We start from the raw sequence: 20,638 nt of genomic DNA on the forward strand, positions 1-20,638 counted from the left end.
ATTTTTTTTTTATGAAAGTGAGGGCCAAGGCCCAAACTACACTATCAATCATGGTTTCAATTCAAAGTCTACAAACTACAATCACCTCCACATAAATTAAAATAAAACAAAAATAGCTCAAGCAACTTGATCCCCTATCTCTGATCTCTGTCACATTATTAAACCAGGAAGTAAAAACAAGCGGAGAGAGAATTTTTAAAAGCAACTGAAATAATAATAATAATAGTGTATTTATATTAGTAAAATTATAAGAAAGAATTATTCTATAATGAAATTATAGAATATGATGAGATATGTTTTTGGAGAGAAATGAGCTTCCAAAAGGGTAGAGATTAATGAACATGAAGGTACTGGGATATATCTTCTCCAGCAAAAATCTAGACCATGTCCTGCAACTAGTAAAAGTTCCATATAATTAAGTAGATGAGATGAGGGTGAGCCTTGAGCAATATGGTATACAACATACCCCACTCTTGAGTCTAAACCCCGCAATGGTGAGATCCACTTGCCAATCAAAAGAATTATCTGAAAAGAAATTTCAGGCTGTTAAAACTCAGTTTAATTTATATTTTTCTAAAACGTTAGCTATGAATTCAAGATGATCTCAGGCAGCATAGTTTTTTCAAATCAAAGAGAAAGGTTTTGGGGGAATTCTGACCACTCTAGTATTCTTCCCTAGCATAATATCGTACGTAATTGACTCTGTCATTAGGCAAATAAAGGCTTAGGCCTAGCCGCCTGTTTGATTTTTTTTCTGCTAGTTAGGTCTCAAATGCCTGTGTTACAAATATGTTTATTCTTATTTATTACCTAGGTGTACAAAGACAAGAATTTTGTTAGACAGCTTGTCACAAGGAACATGGAAGTGTTGAATAATGTATTGTCATCAATCCTTAGAGTAGATATATTTAATAATGTGTTGCCACTTAGCGGAGTAGAATATTTAGCCAATAATTTTGACTCTTTGATATTGTAACTGTTTTAGTAATGTAGGAATCACTTGTTAGTACATAAGTACATGTGTATGTATTGCAGAAAGAGGTGTTAAGAAAACTAAGAAAACAGTAAATTATTCAGCCTTTAAACTACATTCTTGTTCTGTTTTTCTGCATGATTTTGTAGGCTCTATAACCCAACGTATGCTATATTTTCTTGTGTTAGAGACTTTTATACCACCTCTAAAATACCGCCAACAGATAGTAATAATGCGGCGAACCTTGTTACAGGATTTTAAATGGCTTCAAAGTTAGAACAATCTCTTTATTGCCAATTCTAGTCAAGGGTGTATTTAGATAGTGGTAAGTATATCAAACAGATCCACTTTGATGCTTCCCGTTTGATCTTTGATAGAATTAATTGCTTTAGCATTTTGAATGACATCCCACATTCCATGCTTAATATTAATAATACATAGCAAGGATAGTTATACACACAAGCTGGAGCTGCTGGAATCCTTGTTTCCAATCATGGAGCTTGCCAACTTGACTATGTCCCGCAACTATTATTGATCCAAGGTGGACCCGAATATGAGGCCCGGACTGTGGTAGATTGCTTCTCTGATTATGGCTGAGCATAGTGGACTAAGGCAAATACCTGTAAAGACTTTCAATGCCCAAGTCAGTAATGGATTAAGGGTGTGTTTGGGATAGTTGCTAAATTATATTATTTCGATAATCGATTATATAAAGTAATATTGTTTTAGAACACAGGCGAAGTTACCTAATTGTGAGAGGAATTCTAGAATTTATAGGTGTAAGATGTTGCTGAAGTGCAAGGGTGGTTATTAGTATGCCACTTCATCTTGATGTGAAATGTAGGGAGTCCTTAGATGTTTTCAAGTTTAGCCTTAAATTTATGATCAGGGTTAGTCATGCCGCTTCTCAAAGTACATGCGATGATAGAGAATAAAAAGATGATGCAAGTAGTGCACTATGACACATTTGAGGGTATAATGGATACTTATATGGGTGATTAGTCTAGCCTTATCATACACTAATATGTTTTATCGGAATGATTATTGGGTGAGTCCAACAAAGTCAAGTTGACTCAGGCCATTAGTGTTCCAGCTATGCCTGGGATGCATAGATGGCCATATTGATGTACATATCAGCTAAGTTTTTTTGATAAAAAAAATGAAAGATAGCTAGCTAGCTTAAGCACAATGTGTGCAAAAGCAAGCAACAGTACAAGGACAATTCGCAACACAAATAATGTCAAATTAACTAGCAGCTATATGTTTAAGGACACCCTCCCAAGACCCACTAAACCTTGATGTCCTATAACTATGCCACCCAGCTAAGTGCATTTTGATGATGTCCATCAGTCACCACGTCAGACACATGTAGGCTGAAGTAGTAACTTGTGGTTTTGTGGAATCGCGTCCCCAGGATTAGACCTCTCCAGAGGAGCATTCCGAAACAATTATTTGGTCTAGAAAAGGTACTATGTTGTAATTCTATTTTCATTCTTTTGAAATTTCCTGTCTATTGAAGTATAAATAAATCATATTTTGACTGTCTGATTTAGGTGGTCTCCAATGTTATCTTTTTCATGTCCATTCTTTGTTAATTTTAGTTAATCGCAGGTATATTAGGCATTAAAAGCTTAATAGATTGTAGAAGCTGCTCAAAGAACAGTTCCTGTTTTCCTGTATCAAGTGACAGATCACAGATGTTTTCAAAGCACTGGCTCTTGGAGCATTTGCTGTTTTCATAACTCATGAGTATATGAAAATCTGAACACCAAAATATCAAATTAAAATGCTGAATACTAAATCCATTAAGTGACAAAATTGATACGAGTAGGTTGTCTTATGTTATCAACTCGCTGATAATTTAGTTTGTTCAATTAATATTAATGTATGAGAGATGTAGTAAATCATACTATCTTCTACATAAGCATATGAAGCTGATCTTAGATATTTCCTCAGAATTTGAATAGCTTATATGCCAAGGAAATGTTACCGTTTCTGATAGCAAGCTGGACTATGAAGAACATGGAGAACATAACAACAAAGTGGACCACAACAGGTCCTGTAGGACCATCAGAAAGCGCCAGGGATTTTATTTTAAGCCACTATCCCAATATTCCATTCTGTTATCTCCACTACCTTATCCACTCAATTAGTTAGTTACTGCAATAAAGGAATGTTTTCATTCTTTTATTAGTGATTAGCATTACAGGCCAAAGTTAATTTTATCTTTGTGTAGGAGTTAGAATATAAATGTAATAGAGTGGGAATGAAATGGACACAAAAAATATTCAGTTTTACCTTTCTATTTTTTCTCATCTTCTATCCTTTACTAAGCTTTGGAATCTATTAGTTTTTCCCTACTAACTTGAACCTAAGATATATTATCCAAGATACTACTTTGGAAAAATTACTTTCCAACTCATTTTAATAACACTTAATTTAATTATTATTATTTTTCTCGGAAATTAAAAAACCCAACTACAAGTTATATGAAGATAAATAAGAACTATAAAGACTTGCTAATACATGCTATCTGTAACATCCCAATTTTTCGTAAATAAATTTAAAAAGCTTTTTAGTAATAAATAAATAAATATAGAGCAAATAATAGGCTGAGTACCCTAGGTATAAATAGTTATGTTAAGTCAGCTGCCTCCTTTTGGCCTCATTTTCGTTTTTCCCCTTCTCTCAAAACCCTTTCTTTTTCCCGCAGCCAACCAAACCAGTCTCAGAAAAACGACGATCTCGAACCCGTTCACCGTTGGATCGTCGTGAAATTTGAGTATCATGTTCGCAACACAATTCCGAGCATTCTCACCGTTGGGAATTTCGATATCATGTCTGAACTGAGAGAAAAACCCTTCGCATTGTAGCCTTTTTCTTTCCCGCAGAAACCCAGAGCTGTCTTGGTAAAACTACGATCCCGGTTTAGTTAACCGTTGGATTATTGTGAAATTTGGATATGTTGTTCGAAATTCAATTCCGCACGCTTCCACCGTTGGGATTTGCGAGATAATATTCGTGGAGGGAGAAAAAGGAATCGTATGAAGACAGTACAAGTGGAGGTTTCAATCTCTTCTCCGTCTCTCTGACGTTTGGGAATTCTATCGGAGCAGTCGGATGAATAATTGAAAGAATTTCCGGGAACCGCTAGAGATGTTGCTATCGCTGGCTGAAGACACGTGAACCCGCTTAGAGGTAAGGGATGAGTTATTCACAGTTGGGGATTAGTGAGAACATGTGTAGGGATCCTTAGAGGATTAAATTGGGATTTTATTTTGGAATGTTTGTTAAATTGCAATTTTTCCTTTATGATTATAAATAAAATATTGATGTCCTGATGAAAATTGCTTGATAAATTGTGCTCTCGATATTTGTATATTTGGACCTATGATTTGGATATAATTGTGTAATATTATTTGAGGGGTTTTAGTCCTCATGTTGTGATAGTCTTTTATATAAATTGTTATATTGAGGATATGAAATGATAATTCAAATTGTGAGCATGTGATGAATTGTAGAATAACATGTTGCTTTGAGATTATAATATTGTTATTGAAATTGAGTATAAGTGTAAAGTTGAACATGTGTTAATTTGTGAGATACGTGTAAACATGTGATGGTGGATTGTGACACTATGAGATGTGAAATTGTGAATGAGTTCTAGTTGTGGATAAGTGTGTAGTTAACACTTGATGTGAAATTACTTGTGTTGTAAGCCATGAATTGTACAATACCCGACCAGCGTTATCTTGAGAAAAGCGTTGATGCGCAGTGTTAAAGAGAAAATGTAGGTTTCCTATTTAGGAACCAGTGTTAAATCGTAGCGCAATTGTGTTGAACGTGTTTAAAACACGAGTGTAAGGTCGTGAGTATTGTATAATTCATGAGCAGTGTCTGCATGTAAAAAAAATTATTTTAGGGGTTGGACCTGAATCAGGAGGGAGAGGCCCTGACGGACTCTTCGGAGTGTAGGCCTTGGGGGTCACCGGGTTTGAGTGCTCCTTTAAGCCTATGCTGATCTCATATGGTTGGAGCATTCTCGCAAAACATCGTGACCCTGACTGGTCTCCCTATGATCTTACTTAGTGAGAGTGACCTGACAAACCCATTGTGTGGTGTGTCTTGTTATGTACTCCTAAGCGCCCCAGGGTGGTTTTTCACTGACATGGTACCACATTGCATATAGAATTGAGTCTTAGCATAACTATTGCATATGCTTGCTAATTGATGTGTTATTATATCTTGATCGAAGTGTGGGATTCTTGTGTAATGTGATTGATAATTGAAAAGTGAATTTTGAATGACGAAGTGGTGAAGTTACGTGAGCTATGTTTAAGCAAGTGGTATCTCATTTATATAATATGTATATTTAATTGTCTTGTTTCTCTATTAGTTAGGAATGTGATAACTCACTCCCTGTGTGTTGTTGTGTTTGGATCCTGTGATGATCTTGAACTTGTGTTCGGGGGAGCAGATGAATAGGTGGATGACTATGAAGAACCTAATGCTAGAGGACACGGGAACACCACGCTCTGATAGGATGTGACATTAGGATATAGGTTCTATATTAATTGTATGAGACTTATATGACTTTCTTTGAGTCGAGATGACTTTATTATTTATTTGGACAAGTTTGAATATGATGTAGAAGAAAGTGAACGTGAGCCTTTTACCCATTTGAAAAGCTTGTATTTAAAAATGTTTTAAAAATACTTTTAATTAATATTTGAATTTTTATTCCTTTATTAATATATATGTGAGGGGTAGAGGGTGTCACATTTAGTGGTATCAGAGCAGGTCGAACCTTTCGGCCAGTGTGTTATGTGCTTACCATATTCTGGTGTGCACTCTGTGTGGTTACTTATGAGTACTTTTGTTGAGCATGCTTGAATTTTTATTTGTATTTTCTCCTACATGATTAAATAAGACTTAATAATAATGCTTGTATGTGCCTTGCATCCTTAATGTTTGTTATACCATAAATCCACTGTTGAGTCATGAGTTATGAGACTGGCCATCTCTATAATTTGTGAAGTGCGGTTCGACATTATGGTAAGCCGTTAGGGGATGCAAGAAGCCTTGATACTGATGGATAATGCTTTAATGAGCCCTTATCTTCTTGCTTGTATGTTGTTAATAAACTTATTTCTATCTTGATGTGTGGATTAGTGTTGTGAAAACCTTTTGAACCATATATATATCTTGGATGAGTATGTCTTTCTTGATGTGTAAACGCATGACTACTTAACTCACTTTATTTTGTGTGTAGTCATGAATGTAGTAGTTGAAGTTTGTGATTCTTTAATACATCCTTATTAACTATTAAATTCTTACTTCTTATATGTACGTTGTATACTTATTATAAGAACCTTATAATTCTGGGTATGTTAGTAGTATGGTGTTTTGCCTTAATTGCATAGATAGTATGGTTGTTCGTGATTTCTTGTTCTTAGCAATGTTGATACTCTATAGTTCGATGACTCGTATCGAGATATATTTTATATAGAATACTCTTTTGACCATACCTTTTTATTCTAGTGTAAACTATTCTTTGTGTTGCGTACTTAAGTCGAGTAATTCGATTTCACTTGCAAGCTTGAGTATAATTCATTGTTTGTGTTATGAGCCTACATCAAATAATTGGATTATTGATGTTTCTGTCACGATCAAGTGATAGTTGATATCTCCATATGTGCGTACACTGTGATTATGTTTTCGTTTCTAGAATTCATTTGGAGTATCTACTGTTGATTCTAGATGAGTGATCCTTCTTGATTTAAAATTATAGTCTCCTAATCAATCGAGTGTTCATCTTATTATTGGCTGCTCATCTTCCAATCATGTCTAGTTAAACTGCTTGATAATCTTTCTTGTTGTTACTTCTAATACGAATAAAGAGAGACTTCGCCTTTGACAATCATGTTAAGATGTTTTGAGAGGAAATACTTGAGTAGACATGATCATTGTTACCTATAGACGAAAGTCAAACTTAGTAAGACGTGTACCTGTGTTCCTTGAGGATATGCTTAGTTACCACCTAAGTGCAAGATTGAGAATCTTATAAGTGTAGTACCCATAGAAACTTGTAACCGTAGTTCGTGGGAAATATCTAGTGTAGAGTTGTTGGAGAACATAGTCTAGTTGGAAAAGTTATGAAGTATAGTTAAGAGGTTTAATGTGGAACCTTAAGAAGAGAGTAAGGTAGTTAGTAAGACATTAATTGTTAAGCATAGAAGGATTCAAGAGTGAGTGTTCTTGCGTAAGGTAGGTGACCTAAAAGATTATTGATGATAGTTGTACGATTAGCAAGATAAATATTAGTTCTTTTTACCTTAATATGGAAAAAGTTTGTTGATGCTTTAAGAAATACCTTAGTACCTATTGTGACCTCTATGTGTACCTGGTCATGTCATAATATGATTGATGTCTATGTGTGTTTGTGGAATGCGTGATAGGATCTCTCACCCTGAGTTAGCTCTTGTTGTGGTTTTGATGATTAGTGTTTAGTATGTTTCCAGTTAAGTTGAATTATGATGTGCATTATAAGGTTGTTATAGACCCTTGGACATCATGTTCCGAGCTAAGAGTTTTGTTATGCATTTTAGTTAGATGAAGATGACCCTTAAAGTATGCTACGTCTAGGTGAAAGATAACTACAAATCCTTCTTGGGCAGAAGTTGTTTTGAGATGAGAGGAAACCTAAGATTAAGATGAAATGCTCTTAACTAGTAGTCGAACCAAAAGGTTATTTTAGGACTCATTGGATTAACCTTAATGCTTGCTGGAGATGACTTAAGTAAGTTTAAGTTTTTGAGTGAGATCCTTGTAAGGAGTAAGCCATAAGTTCATAGAGAAGTCGACCACTGTAAATTATTGAGTGCTATCTTAGTCGCGTAGGTCCTTATTGGAGTAGTAAAATATTTGAAATAATTTTTAAGTTTAGAGGAGTGCTTGTAGGAGGACAAATAGTGATCAATGTTTCTTGACAACTTAAGACTTATGAAAAGATTTATCCTATATGTGAGTTAGAATAGGTAACCATGGGGTTCACCATAATATTTTGGGAGACATTACCGTTAGTTTGATACATTGTGAGGATCTTTGGAGCTGAATCCGAGATAAAAGAGATGTGTAAAATTCTCAAGAATCTTGTTGTGAGTTTAGTTTTAAATGTTAGAACTAGCTTAGTAGTTAGAGTTTGAATAGGAAACCGATGATATGACTAGTGTCCTAGTTATAGAGTTAGATATCGTAAACAACAGTTGAAATCTCAACTTCAAGTGCAAAGTTATAGGGTGACATGATGAGCATAAATGTGTGAAGATTACCTCAAGGTGAACAAACTTACAGAAGTAGGGAGTAATCTGTATTGCTTATCTAATTAGCACCCAGTTAGTATCAAGTAAGCAACCTTAGAGTTGAATCGTTACCATTCTTGAACCTAAGTGAGAGTTATGAGTCAAGTATACGAAAGTGAGAAAGATCATGTTGAAGGAAGAGGCTTAGACTCAAGGGTAGGCAAATCATGTATTCTCGATAGTCATCGTGAACTAGGATTGGTAGAGTGTGAGAGTCTCGAAACTCATTATCTTTCTTGAACCGTCCGATGTTCGAAAAAGAGTCGACCATGTGATCAGTCACGTCTCCTTGTGTTTGTTTGTTCTTTTCAATTTGTCATTAGTGTCTCCTATGATATTATTCTACTCCAAATAGTATGTCATTCACATTCTATTATAGTTGAGATGTCACTCTCGTGAGAAGACTTACTTATGTAATACTATCATTGAGTAAATGAGGATCACCGGATTTAATAGTTAAGTGCAGAGGAGTCTTGTGATCAGAGTAATAGAAAAAAAGTTTCAACTAGACACACATCTTGATATTGAGAATCATATGCGTGATATCTTTTTCTCGATCTTTCGGCAAGTTTCGGGGACGAAACTTCTTTTAAGAGGGGTGGAATTGTAACATCCCAATTTTTCGTAAATAAATTTAAAAAGCTTTTTAGTAATAAATAAATAAATATAGAGCAAATAATAGGCTGAGTACCCTAGGTATAAATAGTTATGTTAAGTCAGCTGCCTCCTTTTGGCCTCATTTTCGTTTTTCCCCTTCTCTCAAAACCCTTTCTTTTTCCCGCAGCCAACCAAACCAGTCTCAGAAAAACGACGATCTCGAACCCGTTCACCGTTGGATCGTCGTGAAATTTGAGTATCATGTTCGCAACACAATTCCGAGCATTCTCACCGTTGGGAATTTCGATATCATGTCTGAACTGAGAGAAAAACCCTTCGCATTGTAGCCTTTTTCTTTCCCGCAGAAACCCAGAGCTGTCTTGGTAAAACTACGATCCCGGTTTAGTTAACCGTTGGATTATTGTGAAATTTGGATATGTTGTTCGAAATTCAATTCCGCACGCTTCCACCGTTGGGATTTGCGAGATAATATTCGTGGAGGGAGAAAAAGGAATCGTATGAAGACAGTACAAGTGGAGGTTTCAATCTCTTCTCCGTCTCTCTGACGTTTGGGAATTCTATCGGAGCAGTCGGATGAATAATTGAAAGAATTTCCGGGAACCGCTAGAGATGTTGCTATCGCTGGCTGAAGACACGTGAACCCGCTTAGAGGTAAGGGATGAGTTATTCACAGTTGGGGATTAGTGAGAACATGTGTAGGGATCCTTAGAGGATTAAATTGGGATTTTATTTTGGAATGTTTGTTAAATTGCAATTTTTCCTTTATGATTATAAATAAAATATTGATGTCCTGATGAAAATTGCTTGATAAATTGTGCTCTCGATATTTGTATATTTGGACCTATGATTTGGATATAATTGTGTAATATTATTTGAGGGGTTTTAGTCCTCATGTTGTGATAGTCTTTTATATAAATTGTTATATTGAGGATATGAAATGATAATTCAAATTGTGAGTATGTGATGAATTGTAGAATAACATGTTGCTTTGAGATTATAATATTGTTATTGAGATTGAGTATAAGTGTAAAGTTGAACATGTGTTAATTTGTGAGATACGTGTAAACATGTGATGGTGGATTGTGACACTATGAGATGTGAAATTGTGAATGAGTTCTAGTTGTGGATAAGTGTGTAGTTAACACTTGATGTGAAATTACTTGTGTTGTAAGCCATGAATTGTACAATACCCGACCAGCGTTATCTTGAGAAAAGCGTTGATGCGCAGTGTTAAAGAGAAAATGTAGGTTTCCTATTTAGGAACCAGTGTTAAATCGTAGCGCAATTGTGTTGAACGTGTTTAAAACACGAGTGTAAGGTCGTGGGTATTGTATAATTCATGAGCAGTGTCTGCATGTAAAAAAAATTATTTTAGGGGTTGGACCTGAATCAGGAGGGAGAGGCCCTGACGGACTCTTCGGAGTGTAGGCCTTGGGGGTCACCGGGTTTGAGTGCTCCTTTAAGCCTATGCTGATCTCATATGGTTGGAGCATTCTCGCAAAACATCGTGACCCTGACTGGTCTCCCTATGATCTTACTTAGTGAGAGTGACCTGACAAACCCATTGTGTGGTGTGTCTTGTTATGTACTCCTAAGCGCCCCAGGGTGGTTTTTCACTGACATGGTACCACATTGCATATAGAATTGAGTCTTAGCATAACTATTGCATATGCTTGCTAATTGATGTGTTATTATATCTTGATCGAAGTGTGGGATTCTTGTGTAATGTGATTGATAATTGAAAAGTGAATTTTGAATGACGAAGTGGTGAAGTTACGTGAGCTATGTTTAAGCAAGTGGTATCTCATTTATATAATATGTATATTTAATTGTCTTGTTTCTCTATTAGTTAGGAATGTGATAACTCACTCCCTGTGTGTTGTTGTGTTTGGATCCTGTGATGATCTTGAACTTGTGTTCGGGGGAGCAGATGAATAGGTGGATGACTATGAAGAACCTAATGCTAGAGGACACGGGAACACCACGCTCTGATAGGATGTGACATTAGGATATAGGTTCTATATTAATTGTATGAGACTTATATGACTTTCTTTGAGTCGAGATGACTTTATTATTTATTTGGACAAGTTTGAATATGATGTAGAAGAAAGTGAACGTGAGCCTTTTACCCATTTGAAAAGCTTGTATTTAAAAATGTTTTAAAAATACTTTTAATTAATATTTGAATTTTTATTCCTTTATTAATATATATGTGAGGGGTAGAGGGTGTCACACTATCTAATAATTTTTCCTAACTTTGACAATTTGAACTCGAGCATATAATTAAATGTTTTAGAAGAGGGTACATGTTAGCAATATGATCTTTCACTATATGGTCATGATATGCAATACCATATAGTTAGCCCCATATTTCAGGTATGAATACGTTTTCCCTTGGTCTCAAATTTCAGATTGCATGACATGTGGCGTTCAAATTCTTTGGATGAGTTTGAATACAGGACTACGCCACTCACTAAGTGGTTGCCGTTCACTCAAAGAAATAAGTTCTGTCCACATTTTAAATGTGATGGCACTGCACAAAATTTGCCGTTCACTCCTTTTCTTTTCAGCAATAATTGATCCATTTGGCCCCTACACACCACGCGGTTCGAAAATTGGTTAATTATAATTGAAATAGACTTTAATTCCAAATAGATTATGTTCATAATGATAGGGTTTTGAATTCTAAAATTCCCAGTTTTTATTTATTTATTACCCTCCACTAAAAATTGCGTGACAATTGATTTTATTATAAAAAAACTAAAAAAGTATTATATATATATATATATATATATATATATATATATATATATATATAAAGAAATCATGAGCAACTTTATTTCTATTCCTTATAATAAGAATTGTATAGAAAGATATGGAAGAAGTAGGAAGAAAGAGTGCCTTGAAAAAAAAAGTAGAAATAAAAAAGTTATGCAAGGAAATGAATCATCTCATTTTCGAATTGCACTCTATTTTTTTTTTATCTTGACATATATTATATAAATAGTGTTTTATGAAAATTATATAAAGAGAGAGAAATACAAAATTTACACATCATTTCTTTTGTGGAAATTCATCATATAATTTACATTTTTGATTCACGTCTTAGGAGTATTTTTTTAATTTAACTCATAACAATTAATAATGTGTTTTTTGAATAATGTGAAATATTTTCATTACTAATACCAATAATAACTATTTATAATTGGAAATTGTAATTAATAATTTCCATGAAACAAAATTATTAATTATATTTTCTAATTTCTGTGTAAAAACCTTAGTGGAAAAAAATGGAGGGAAGAACTTAATTGGAGAATAAAAAATTATTACCATAATTAAAAAAATAATTTTATATAAGATTTTTCTCTCTCCCTTGTTCTAAAGATAATAGAAGATGAATTAGATGAGTTTGACTTATTTTGTTGATGATATAATTACGCATCTTATGTATATATACAGAAATTCGTGTTAACAAAAACATTATAAATATTTGTTTAAAGCAATAGGTTCTCCACCTCTTAAAATACAGTATAGTTTTTTTATAATGAAATAATCTTTTATTGCACTTTTGTTTTTAATTTTGTAAAATGATTATTGTTTAGTTATTTTCTTTTTTCTTTAAAAAATATTAAATTATTGACTGCTTTCAAATGTATTTATTTTATTTTTCTAAATTTTAAGTGTTTATTATGTTTTAAAATATATTTTAGTCATTTTGTTTGTCATTTTTTTTTCTTAAAATATCAGATGTTTATAATATTTTTAAATACTCATGTAATATACTAAACTTTTACCATCTTAGATATTAAAACGTAATATTTATCGATTTTATCATTTAATTTCAATCGAAGAACTCCATCTTTAACAAATTAAATTTCTTCTTTCAATCACCTAGACCTCTCACTTAATAATTCGAATCCAGTTTTAGTGAGAGCAACTACATACTGGTGAAATATTTACTAATCTAATAATTGATCGTGTAGAAGAATATTTATATGTCTTCAATCAAAACACTGAATGAGAGATGTAAAGAAAGAAAAAAAAACCTTGTATTAATAAAGAAGAAGAGAAATTGAGCAAAGAAATAATTGGTGTGGATCTAGCTAGCTTAAAAATAAGCTTTGTAAAAGAAGTATTTACAGCCTGTAAAAGAAGTACACGATAGTACAAAAATCAATATTTAAAAAAAGGCGTGAAGTAGTAAACCTAATAATTAAGGATATTAAAGAAAGAAAGAAGTAATTAATTCTAAATAGAGTCTCTCCTCTCATACAAGAAAACAATTTTGATGATCAACTAGTGACGGTATGGCGATGCTTCTTGGACCCGATTCCTTCTCTTCTGAAGGAACCTTTGCAACGATTTTCTCATGGAAGGGCCAGTGCCAGGACTATACAATTGATTATTAGATTGCATCACTGTTGGTGAAGATGGCTCTGACCCAGTTGGTGTCCTCACTCTTTCCTCCAATTTTCTATTTGCAAGCATTAAAATCGATTTGGCCTGCACGTAATTCACGTATAAACCAACTTAGTATTATTAATTATTTTATTCCATGTATAAGTAAAAGAATATACACCTTATTAACTACAAAGAATTGACGTCATGCACATGAAATTCATCACACAGCGGTCTACTAATTTAACCGGTTTGATCTTAATTATTATTATAATAGAGAATATAACACAGCGACTTGAAAAAATAAAAGCAAGCACCAAGAGTATATGGTAAACACAAGTTGCGTGCAATTTTTTAAGTCAAAGAACAAGTCTACGGTGGGATTCGAATCATGAAGTTTCAAAGAAACTTTACAAGAGTATCAAATCAAAGTTGGGAGATATTTGTGAACACCAAACTTGCCCAGTTTCACATCAAACTCGTTCGAAAATGTCACCTACCGTTTTCTTTATCCTTTTGAATATCCTTAATTTTTCTTCTACTGGCTAATTTAACACCAACTTGTCGGCAACTACCATATCTTTTTAAAAATGTTTATGTCTCTCTCTCTCGGGTAAAAATTCCGTACCACGCGGTTTCAAGTTTCATGTGATTAATGCCCTTGTTTAGCATTATATTTATGATCATTTATATATTCTTAACTTTAATAGTGCCTGATTTGAAATAAAAAGGAAAAGAGAAACAGGAGTAAAAAATTTCTAAAGTTAGATTTTAAAAAAAAATTCATTAAAAAATTAATCTTTTAACAACTCATTTTACTTAAAATTCTATATGGCTTAATATCTCTTTCTAAAGTAAAGAGAACTCTTCAAAAAAAAAAAAGTTAAGAGAAGTATAAAATAAAACGCACCATTAATTTTTGCTTATGTGACTATAATTTGGAACTCTTAATTAAACACTCCTTTGCATCCTTTAAATATAAGTGTCCTTAATTTAATCTTCAAAACAATTTAGTTATAATTTTATTATAATTAAGTGTTATCGGATTCTTTTTGTTTGACTTAGAGAAATGAATATTGTAATTAAGCGACTAAGTTGATAACATTCTTACATTGTTCATAGGCTAAATCAATACTAAATCTTTTAAATACTAAAGTGGGGGAGGGGGGGGGGGGCAATAAAATTAATAACGGACAAATATGATGATGTTTAACATGATTAAGTGACTAAATTGGTAGGCTAAATCAGTACTAAAAATATTTTAAATTCTAAATTTATAAATTTTGTGGAACAAAATTTTGATTATTTTAGAAAAACAAAATTTAAATGGTGCTTGCATTTTTTTAGAGCACAAAATTCAAACCAAAATACTTATAGCTTAGAGTGCACCTACTTTGTCATTAGAATAAACCATTAAGTTCGACATAAAATAAATAAACCACTCAGTTGATCCCTGAATTTTTCTAACGCATATGCCTATTATATACTTCACACCTAATTGTAGTAATAATTCCCCGAACCTGATTTATTGGTCCAACTAGCGATAGGGTCTAATTACTAATTAACAATCACTACTAGAAAGATTAAAATTGATAACAAAATAATTTATTTACATTTAAAAAAAATCCATTAAAACTTTAATAACCCTAAAATTAGTAAATAATAATAATAATAATAATAATAATCACTAAATTTTATCACTAACTCTGAGTTTTTATAATGAATCAATGATGGCTATAATATACGTCTCCTTAGGAGCCAAGTCCAATAACAACGGCTTCCATTGTTCAGTATTGAGTAATTGTATTTCTAGATGAGTAATGATGGGTTATCCGTACCCATAATGGCTTACCAGAACATGACAACACATGCATTATCTATATATATCTGATTACATTGGTGAAACTATAGATATATCTACAATAACAGCTGATAACTATGGTGGCCTAATCCTATGACTTTTCATGTAATTACCCAAATGAGTTAGAAATACCAAAAAATTACACATACCTACGTAATAGCCATATACTTACTTAATTAGTATAACCACAAACAAATTAAGGTCGGCAGACGGATGATTAAGTGTCACAAAAAAAAAAAGAAGAAGTAATTTCTACATAAATATATACCTGAAGCTCTGTGACATCCGCAACACAAATCTTTCCATCATAGAAAATGGTGAGCGGCTGTTGCTGTTCCTGGCGGTGGAACAAATTTTGCATTGGGCTGATTTCACTAGCCTCTTCTTCAACGTTGTCAACCCTTCAATGAAGAAAAAAGCCATACCAAAAACAAAGTTAATTTTCAATACCCAAATGGCGCGCAGTTATTATAAACATAAATTAAATAAATAGAATGAAATGAAATTAACAAATTAAGTTGCTTACATGGGGGGGCCAGAATCAGAGGGAGGAAAAAGGGCGAGTTCCAAGTTGCAGTTCCTCCTCATCTCTTTAATATCAGACAATTAAAAGGGCTTGAAGGGTTTTAGAGAGAGATAAATCGAAGATAACGTTAAAGGTATAATATATAGAGATGGAGATATCTTTATATATAATGTATGCGAAAGCTGAGAGATATTGAAGAACACGTAAAGCACAAGGAAAACAAATATCGGCGGTGATGGATGGATGTTGAGAAAGGGACTTGGAGCGGTGTCTTGTGTTATACAGAATTGGAGCACGTGTTCCACGCTTTTTTAACATTTTCAGTCACATATTACTGTTCTCTGTGATTCGTGTCGCTGCCATGCTGTCACCGATTCCAAAATCGAATATAATCGTGGATCAAATCCAAACCGCTACTGTATTTTTTCTTACTCCAGGACCACGCACTTAACATTTTAGTTTCAATACATTAATTAACCAGGACCACGCACTTATATAACATTTTAGTTTTAACACACTAACTAATATTACACGGTCTCCTTAATCATTAAATACATGTTTAAACAGTCATTTTTAATTAAAAAAACGTGTTATTTATCAATTTTTTTTTATCATTTTGGGGCGTTTAATGCAAGAAGTATTTCCTTCTCGATTATACTAATTTAATTTAATGGGAATGATGTTATCAAACATTATATTTTTTTTAAGAGTAATTATAATGTACTACATTTGTTCCAAGATAACTATCGTTCTAAGTTGTTTTAACTATCATTCTAAGTTGTTTTACACCAATAAATAAATAGAAAAGAATAATAATTTCATAAAATTAATTTTATATCATTATTAATTCATTTATAAATTTTGTTATTTATCATTAATATTATAAGACATATAAGTAAAAAAAGACGGCCAATATTGTATTAGAAAGAAAAAATCACAATTATTTTAGAATATTTTTTCTCTTATATAATAACTATAATGAGACGGAAAGAGTAATAGGAATAATACATGGACTAAAATATGTTTGAGATTCATGTAAAATTTAAAAATTATTCATTTTATTCTCATAAAATAATTAGTATTAATTTGGTCTCTTTATAAATAAAACATATTTTAATGATCCTTAATGATAATTTCATCAAACTTATATATATAATTTGATTACAAATGAATTAAATAATTTGTGACATCTTCTCAAAACAAATTAAATAATTAACAACTAAACACTTCAAAAATTACAATTTTTTGTTATTATCTAAGTGATTTTTTTTGCATTTTTTAATAAGATTAGGAGAACGATCAAACAACAATCAATTTTTGCATCTTTTGAGGATGCTTAAGAAGGTAGGCAGAGAAAATAATTAAATATATTAGTTATAAGGAGCAAATTAATACTTTTTAAATTCTATAGTCGTATTTTATCTTGATGTATTTATCATCTATTATTAGATAATTTTGTAATTTTACACTTAATTAATTATTATGAGAAAAAAATATTTCTATTTTTTAAATTAATGTTATTATGAATATCTTTTTATTTCTAAAAAAAATATTTATAAAATATATAAAAAAAATATTCCTATATATTTTCCTAGAAATGTTAAAACATTTCTTACAATAAATGTGAACTTCATAGAGTACGTAATTGATAACAAAACCATTCGTTTATTTTATGTTCTTAATTACCTGGGATGATGATGAATTGGAAATTTATCTGATTCTTCTGGTTCTAGAGTTATGGACTTTAATATGAATCTATAATCTATGTTTATATATATATATATATATATATATATATATATATATATATATATATATATATAAATTAAATAGATATAGTTTTGATAATTATTATATATTCACGAAAACGATTTTTAAATAAAATGTTTACACGTGCCTTTCCTCATTGCTCTAATTAATTTTAAATCCAAATATTGATTAATTAATTGTATTTATTTTTTTATAATTGTTATAAATCATATTATCTAATTAATGACTACCAACTCTATTATCCATTAAATTGAAATACATGTCTAGGTATTTTTCTCCAAATGATTAATTGATTGTAATCAATTTTTTTATAATTGTAGTTATAATTAAAGTAATTATTTGTTATAAATTGTGTTTTATAATAAATGACTGTAAATCATTTTTTATTTTATTTTCTCATTTAACATAATTTCACAATCATCGACATTGGAGATATGAGAGAAGAAACTCTGTATATAGAATCAAATTCGAAAAACGTAGAATTCTTTTGAATTTGTCTTCCATTGAGGACCTAAATTGTAAAACATAGAAAAATAATTGTTATATTTAAAAGTAGTAAGAAAAATCAAAACAATAAGAATTCTAATGAAGAGAGAAAGTAGACAACAAATTAAAAAATGAGGACAATTAAACAAATGAAATGAGAACTATAAAATATAAAAGTGATAAGAAAATAGAAGCCTCTCAAATGGAGAAAAAGACAGAGATAAAGAGAGAAAAGAGGAGAAATGGAGTGTCTGTTGAAACATGTAGAAAAAAAATATTAACATTGTAGAAATGAAAAAGAGACTCTATAGATAAAATTAATTCAAAATAAAAGTAAAGAAATCAATTACAATTATGGGGGAAAAAATACTGATAGTTTTTATTTTATATATTTTTCTCCAAGACATTGGAATTATAAACTACAATTTTGAATGATCAAGGGAATGCCCTTGGTTTTTTCATGTACTAGTATGAAGTTATCATGAATTGGTATTAGAAAAACTTCCAGCTTATCATATTCGGTTTCCTAAACAGTATTTGCGTACAGTGTGAATCCACTTTATTCATATATGATAGCTAAATATGGTATGTTGATGAATTCATTTTGCTAAAATTTCTGACAATAACATCATATCGAGAGAGAGGAAAAAAAACGTGTTATGAAAAGTACACCCCATAAGTTATGACATAGAAGTTTCATTTTTATTTTGTCAATTTCTCGTATATCGTGGTTTTTTTTTTCCTTCTTCTGATAAGGACATGAAAATACCAAGTCTACATATTATAATAATAATAACCATTTTTCACATTGCAACAATTTGAGAAAAAAAATTGGGTTTAATTTTAATTAATATATTATCTTGGTGAGGAGAGATGAAAATACCAAGTCTACATGTTATAATTAATATATTATTAAAAAAACACGTGTACAACAAGATTATATATTAAAAGTATTATAAACACTGGTATGTTATTTTTTTTTATAGAAATTACATATTTTCGATCAAAAAAATATTTATTAAGAGTGATTATTGTGAATGAAAAAAGTTACTTGACGCATCTATATGTTTCACACATCAAGAGTGATTAGTTGTTAAATTTATTATGTAAAAGAACAAATAATTTCATTAACTAGTTCCTTTTCTTTCTTGATTATGGTTTAGATAGCTAGTTGACTATGGTTATTGGTTAGCTAGCTGACACCAAGCTCATGTGGCTGAGAGGCCATTGCAATATTGTCAAAGAGGTGGCCTAACCCTAAACCATAAAAGACAAAATATGTTTAACCAAAAGAAGAAAAAAGATAACATTGGGCACATGTTAGAAATAGTGGCTCATAGCGACTAGTGACTTCAAAAGTAAAGCACGTGTGCCTCTCTAAAGTGGAGGTTTTGCCGAATACAGCCCTATTTTGATTTGTGGGAACAGACTGCAAGTGGAACGCAGCAGCAACCCATCATTATGAGACTAATTTTACTGTTCTTGTTTGTTGTTTTTGTGAGATTCCAAAATATTCTTACAATCTTCTGTCATTTGAACTCATCGTAAGACTAATTTTCCTGTCCGAGATTTAGTTACTTACTCAAAGATACAAATATGTTTTTTTTTAAATAAACGAACACTTAAAAATTAAAAATAATATTAATATATTTTTCATATTTATAATAGATTTTTTTATAGTAAATTACATTAACACTTTCTGAATTTCTTGAAATTTCTTACAAACCTCTTGTTTGTTTAATTTTTTTTTAATGTTTACGGTATCTTTTCTTGTGGGGGTATATGGTGTAATATTGTTCAAACAATTAAGAGAAATCAGTGTAATATATTAAAGATGTCTATGTAATATTTTTCAAACAATTAAAAAATTGACATAGGGATAAAAAAAAGAGAAATAAGGAGAAAAATTTGACAAAACCTCATGAGTTTTAGTGTAATTTAGTCTATTTTTTTTTAATTATATCTAATTGGCGTGATCCCATTTAAAAACCAATTAGTATTTAATTATGTGACACGAGCATCTCAATCAAGTGTTGGAAGTGCGTCAAAAAACATGTGTTAACTAGTATTTATCTTCTTTTTTTCTCCATGTTCTAATCTTTTTGCATGTGACCTTTGTTTGGTCGTAATTCCGTCAAACCGTGAGATTTCATTCAGTGTGGCATGTCATCTGCATACATAAATCTAGAAAAAGGAGATAGACGTAATTAAGTTATTAACTACAAACTTTCCCGGATCCTTCGTGCTGGGTTCAACCTAATTCGGTTTTTTGTTTTTCAATTCCACAAAGTTAGGCCATTTGATTGCACATGACTTTGCAAGAATTTGAGTTTTTCTTTTTTTTGCTTTCCACTTCTTCTTGCATACGTTATTGCATGGAAATTATGGGATGCATGCATTTAACATATGATCATTTTATGAAATTAACTATTTTTTTAAACAAATATTTTAGTTGTTACTGGTGTGGTTTTAGAATAAAAAATTATACTCCCTTGCTTTGAGTGATGCTTAACTTACACGTATAAATTAGATTTTAATTATTTTCAATATATATACATGAATTTTTTTAATAATGATAAATAATTGTCAAAGCATAAACTTTATACAAACACTCCATATGTATAATTGTCATTGTCAAGCTTCTA

At 31.5% G+C, this 20,638-nt stretch overlaps 1 protein-coding gene across 1 annotated transcript; it reads right to left on the minus strand.

The window, feature by feature from the left end:
• Window positions 1–12,983: 12,983 nt before the first annotated feature.
• LOC100803886 (protein TIFY 5A) lies at window positions 12,984–15,984 on the minus strand. Its single transcript, XM_003546032.5, has 3 exons — window positions 15,738–15,984; window positions 15,480–15,612; window positions 12,984–13,455 (listed from the first exon to the last, which is right to left on the minus strand). Exons 1-3 carry the CDS (start codon window positions 15,797–15,799, stop codon window positions 13,249–13,251), a joined length of 402 nt encoding a protein of 133 aa, XP_003546080.1. The 5' UTR covers window positions 15,800–15,984; the 3' UTR covers window positions 12,984–13,248.
• Between the last annotated feature and the right edge of the window lie 4,654 nt (window positions 15,985–20,638).

This window comes from Glycine max, chromosome 15, assembly GCF_000004515.6.
Source record: "Glycine max cultivar Williams 82 chromosome 15, Glycine_max_v4.0, whole genome shotgun sequence".
Lineage (NCBI taxonomy): Eukaryota > Viridiplantae > Streptophyta > Magnoliopsida > Fabales > Fabaceae > Glycine > Glycine max.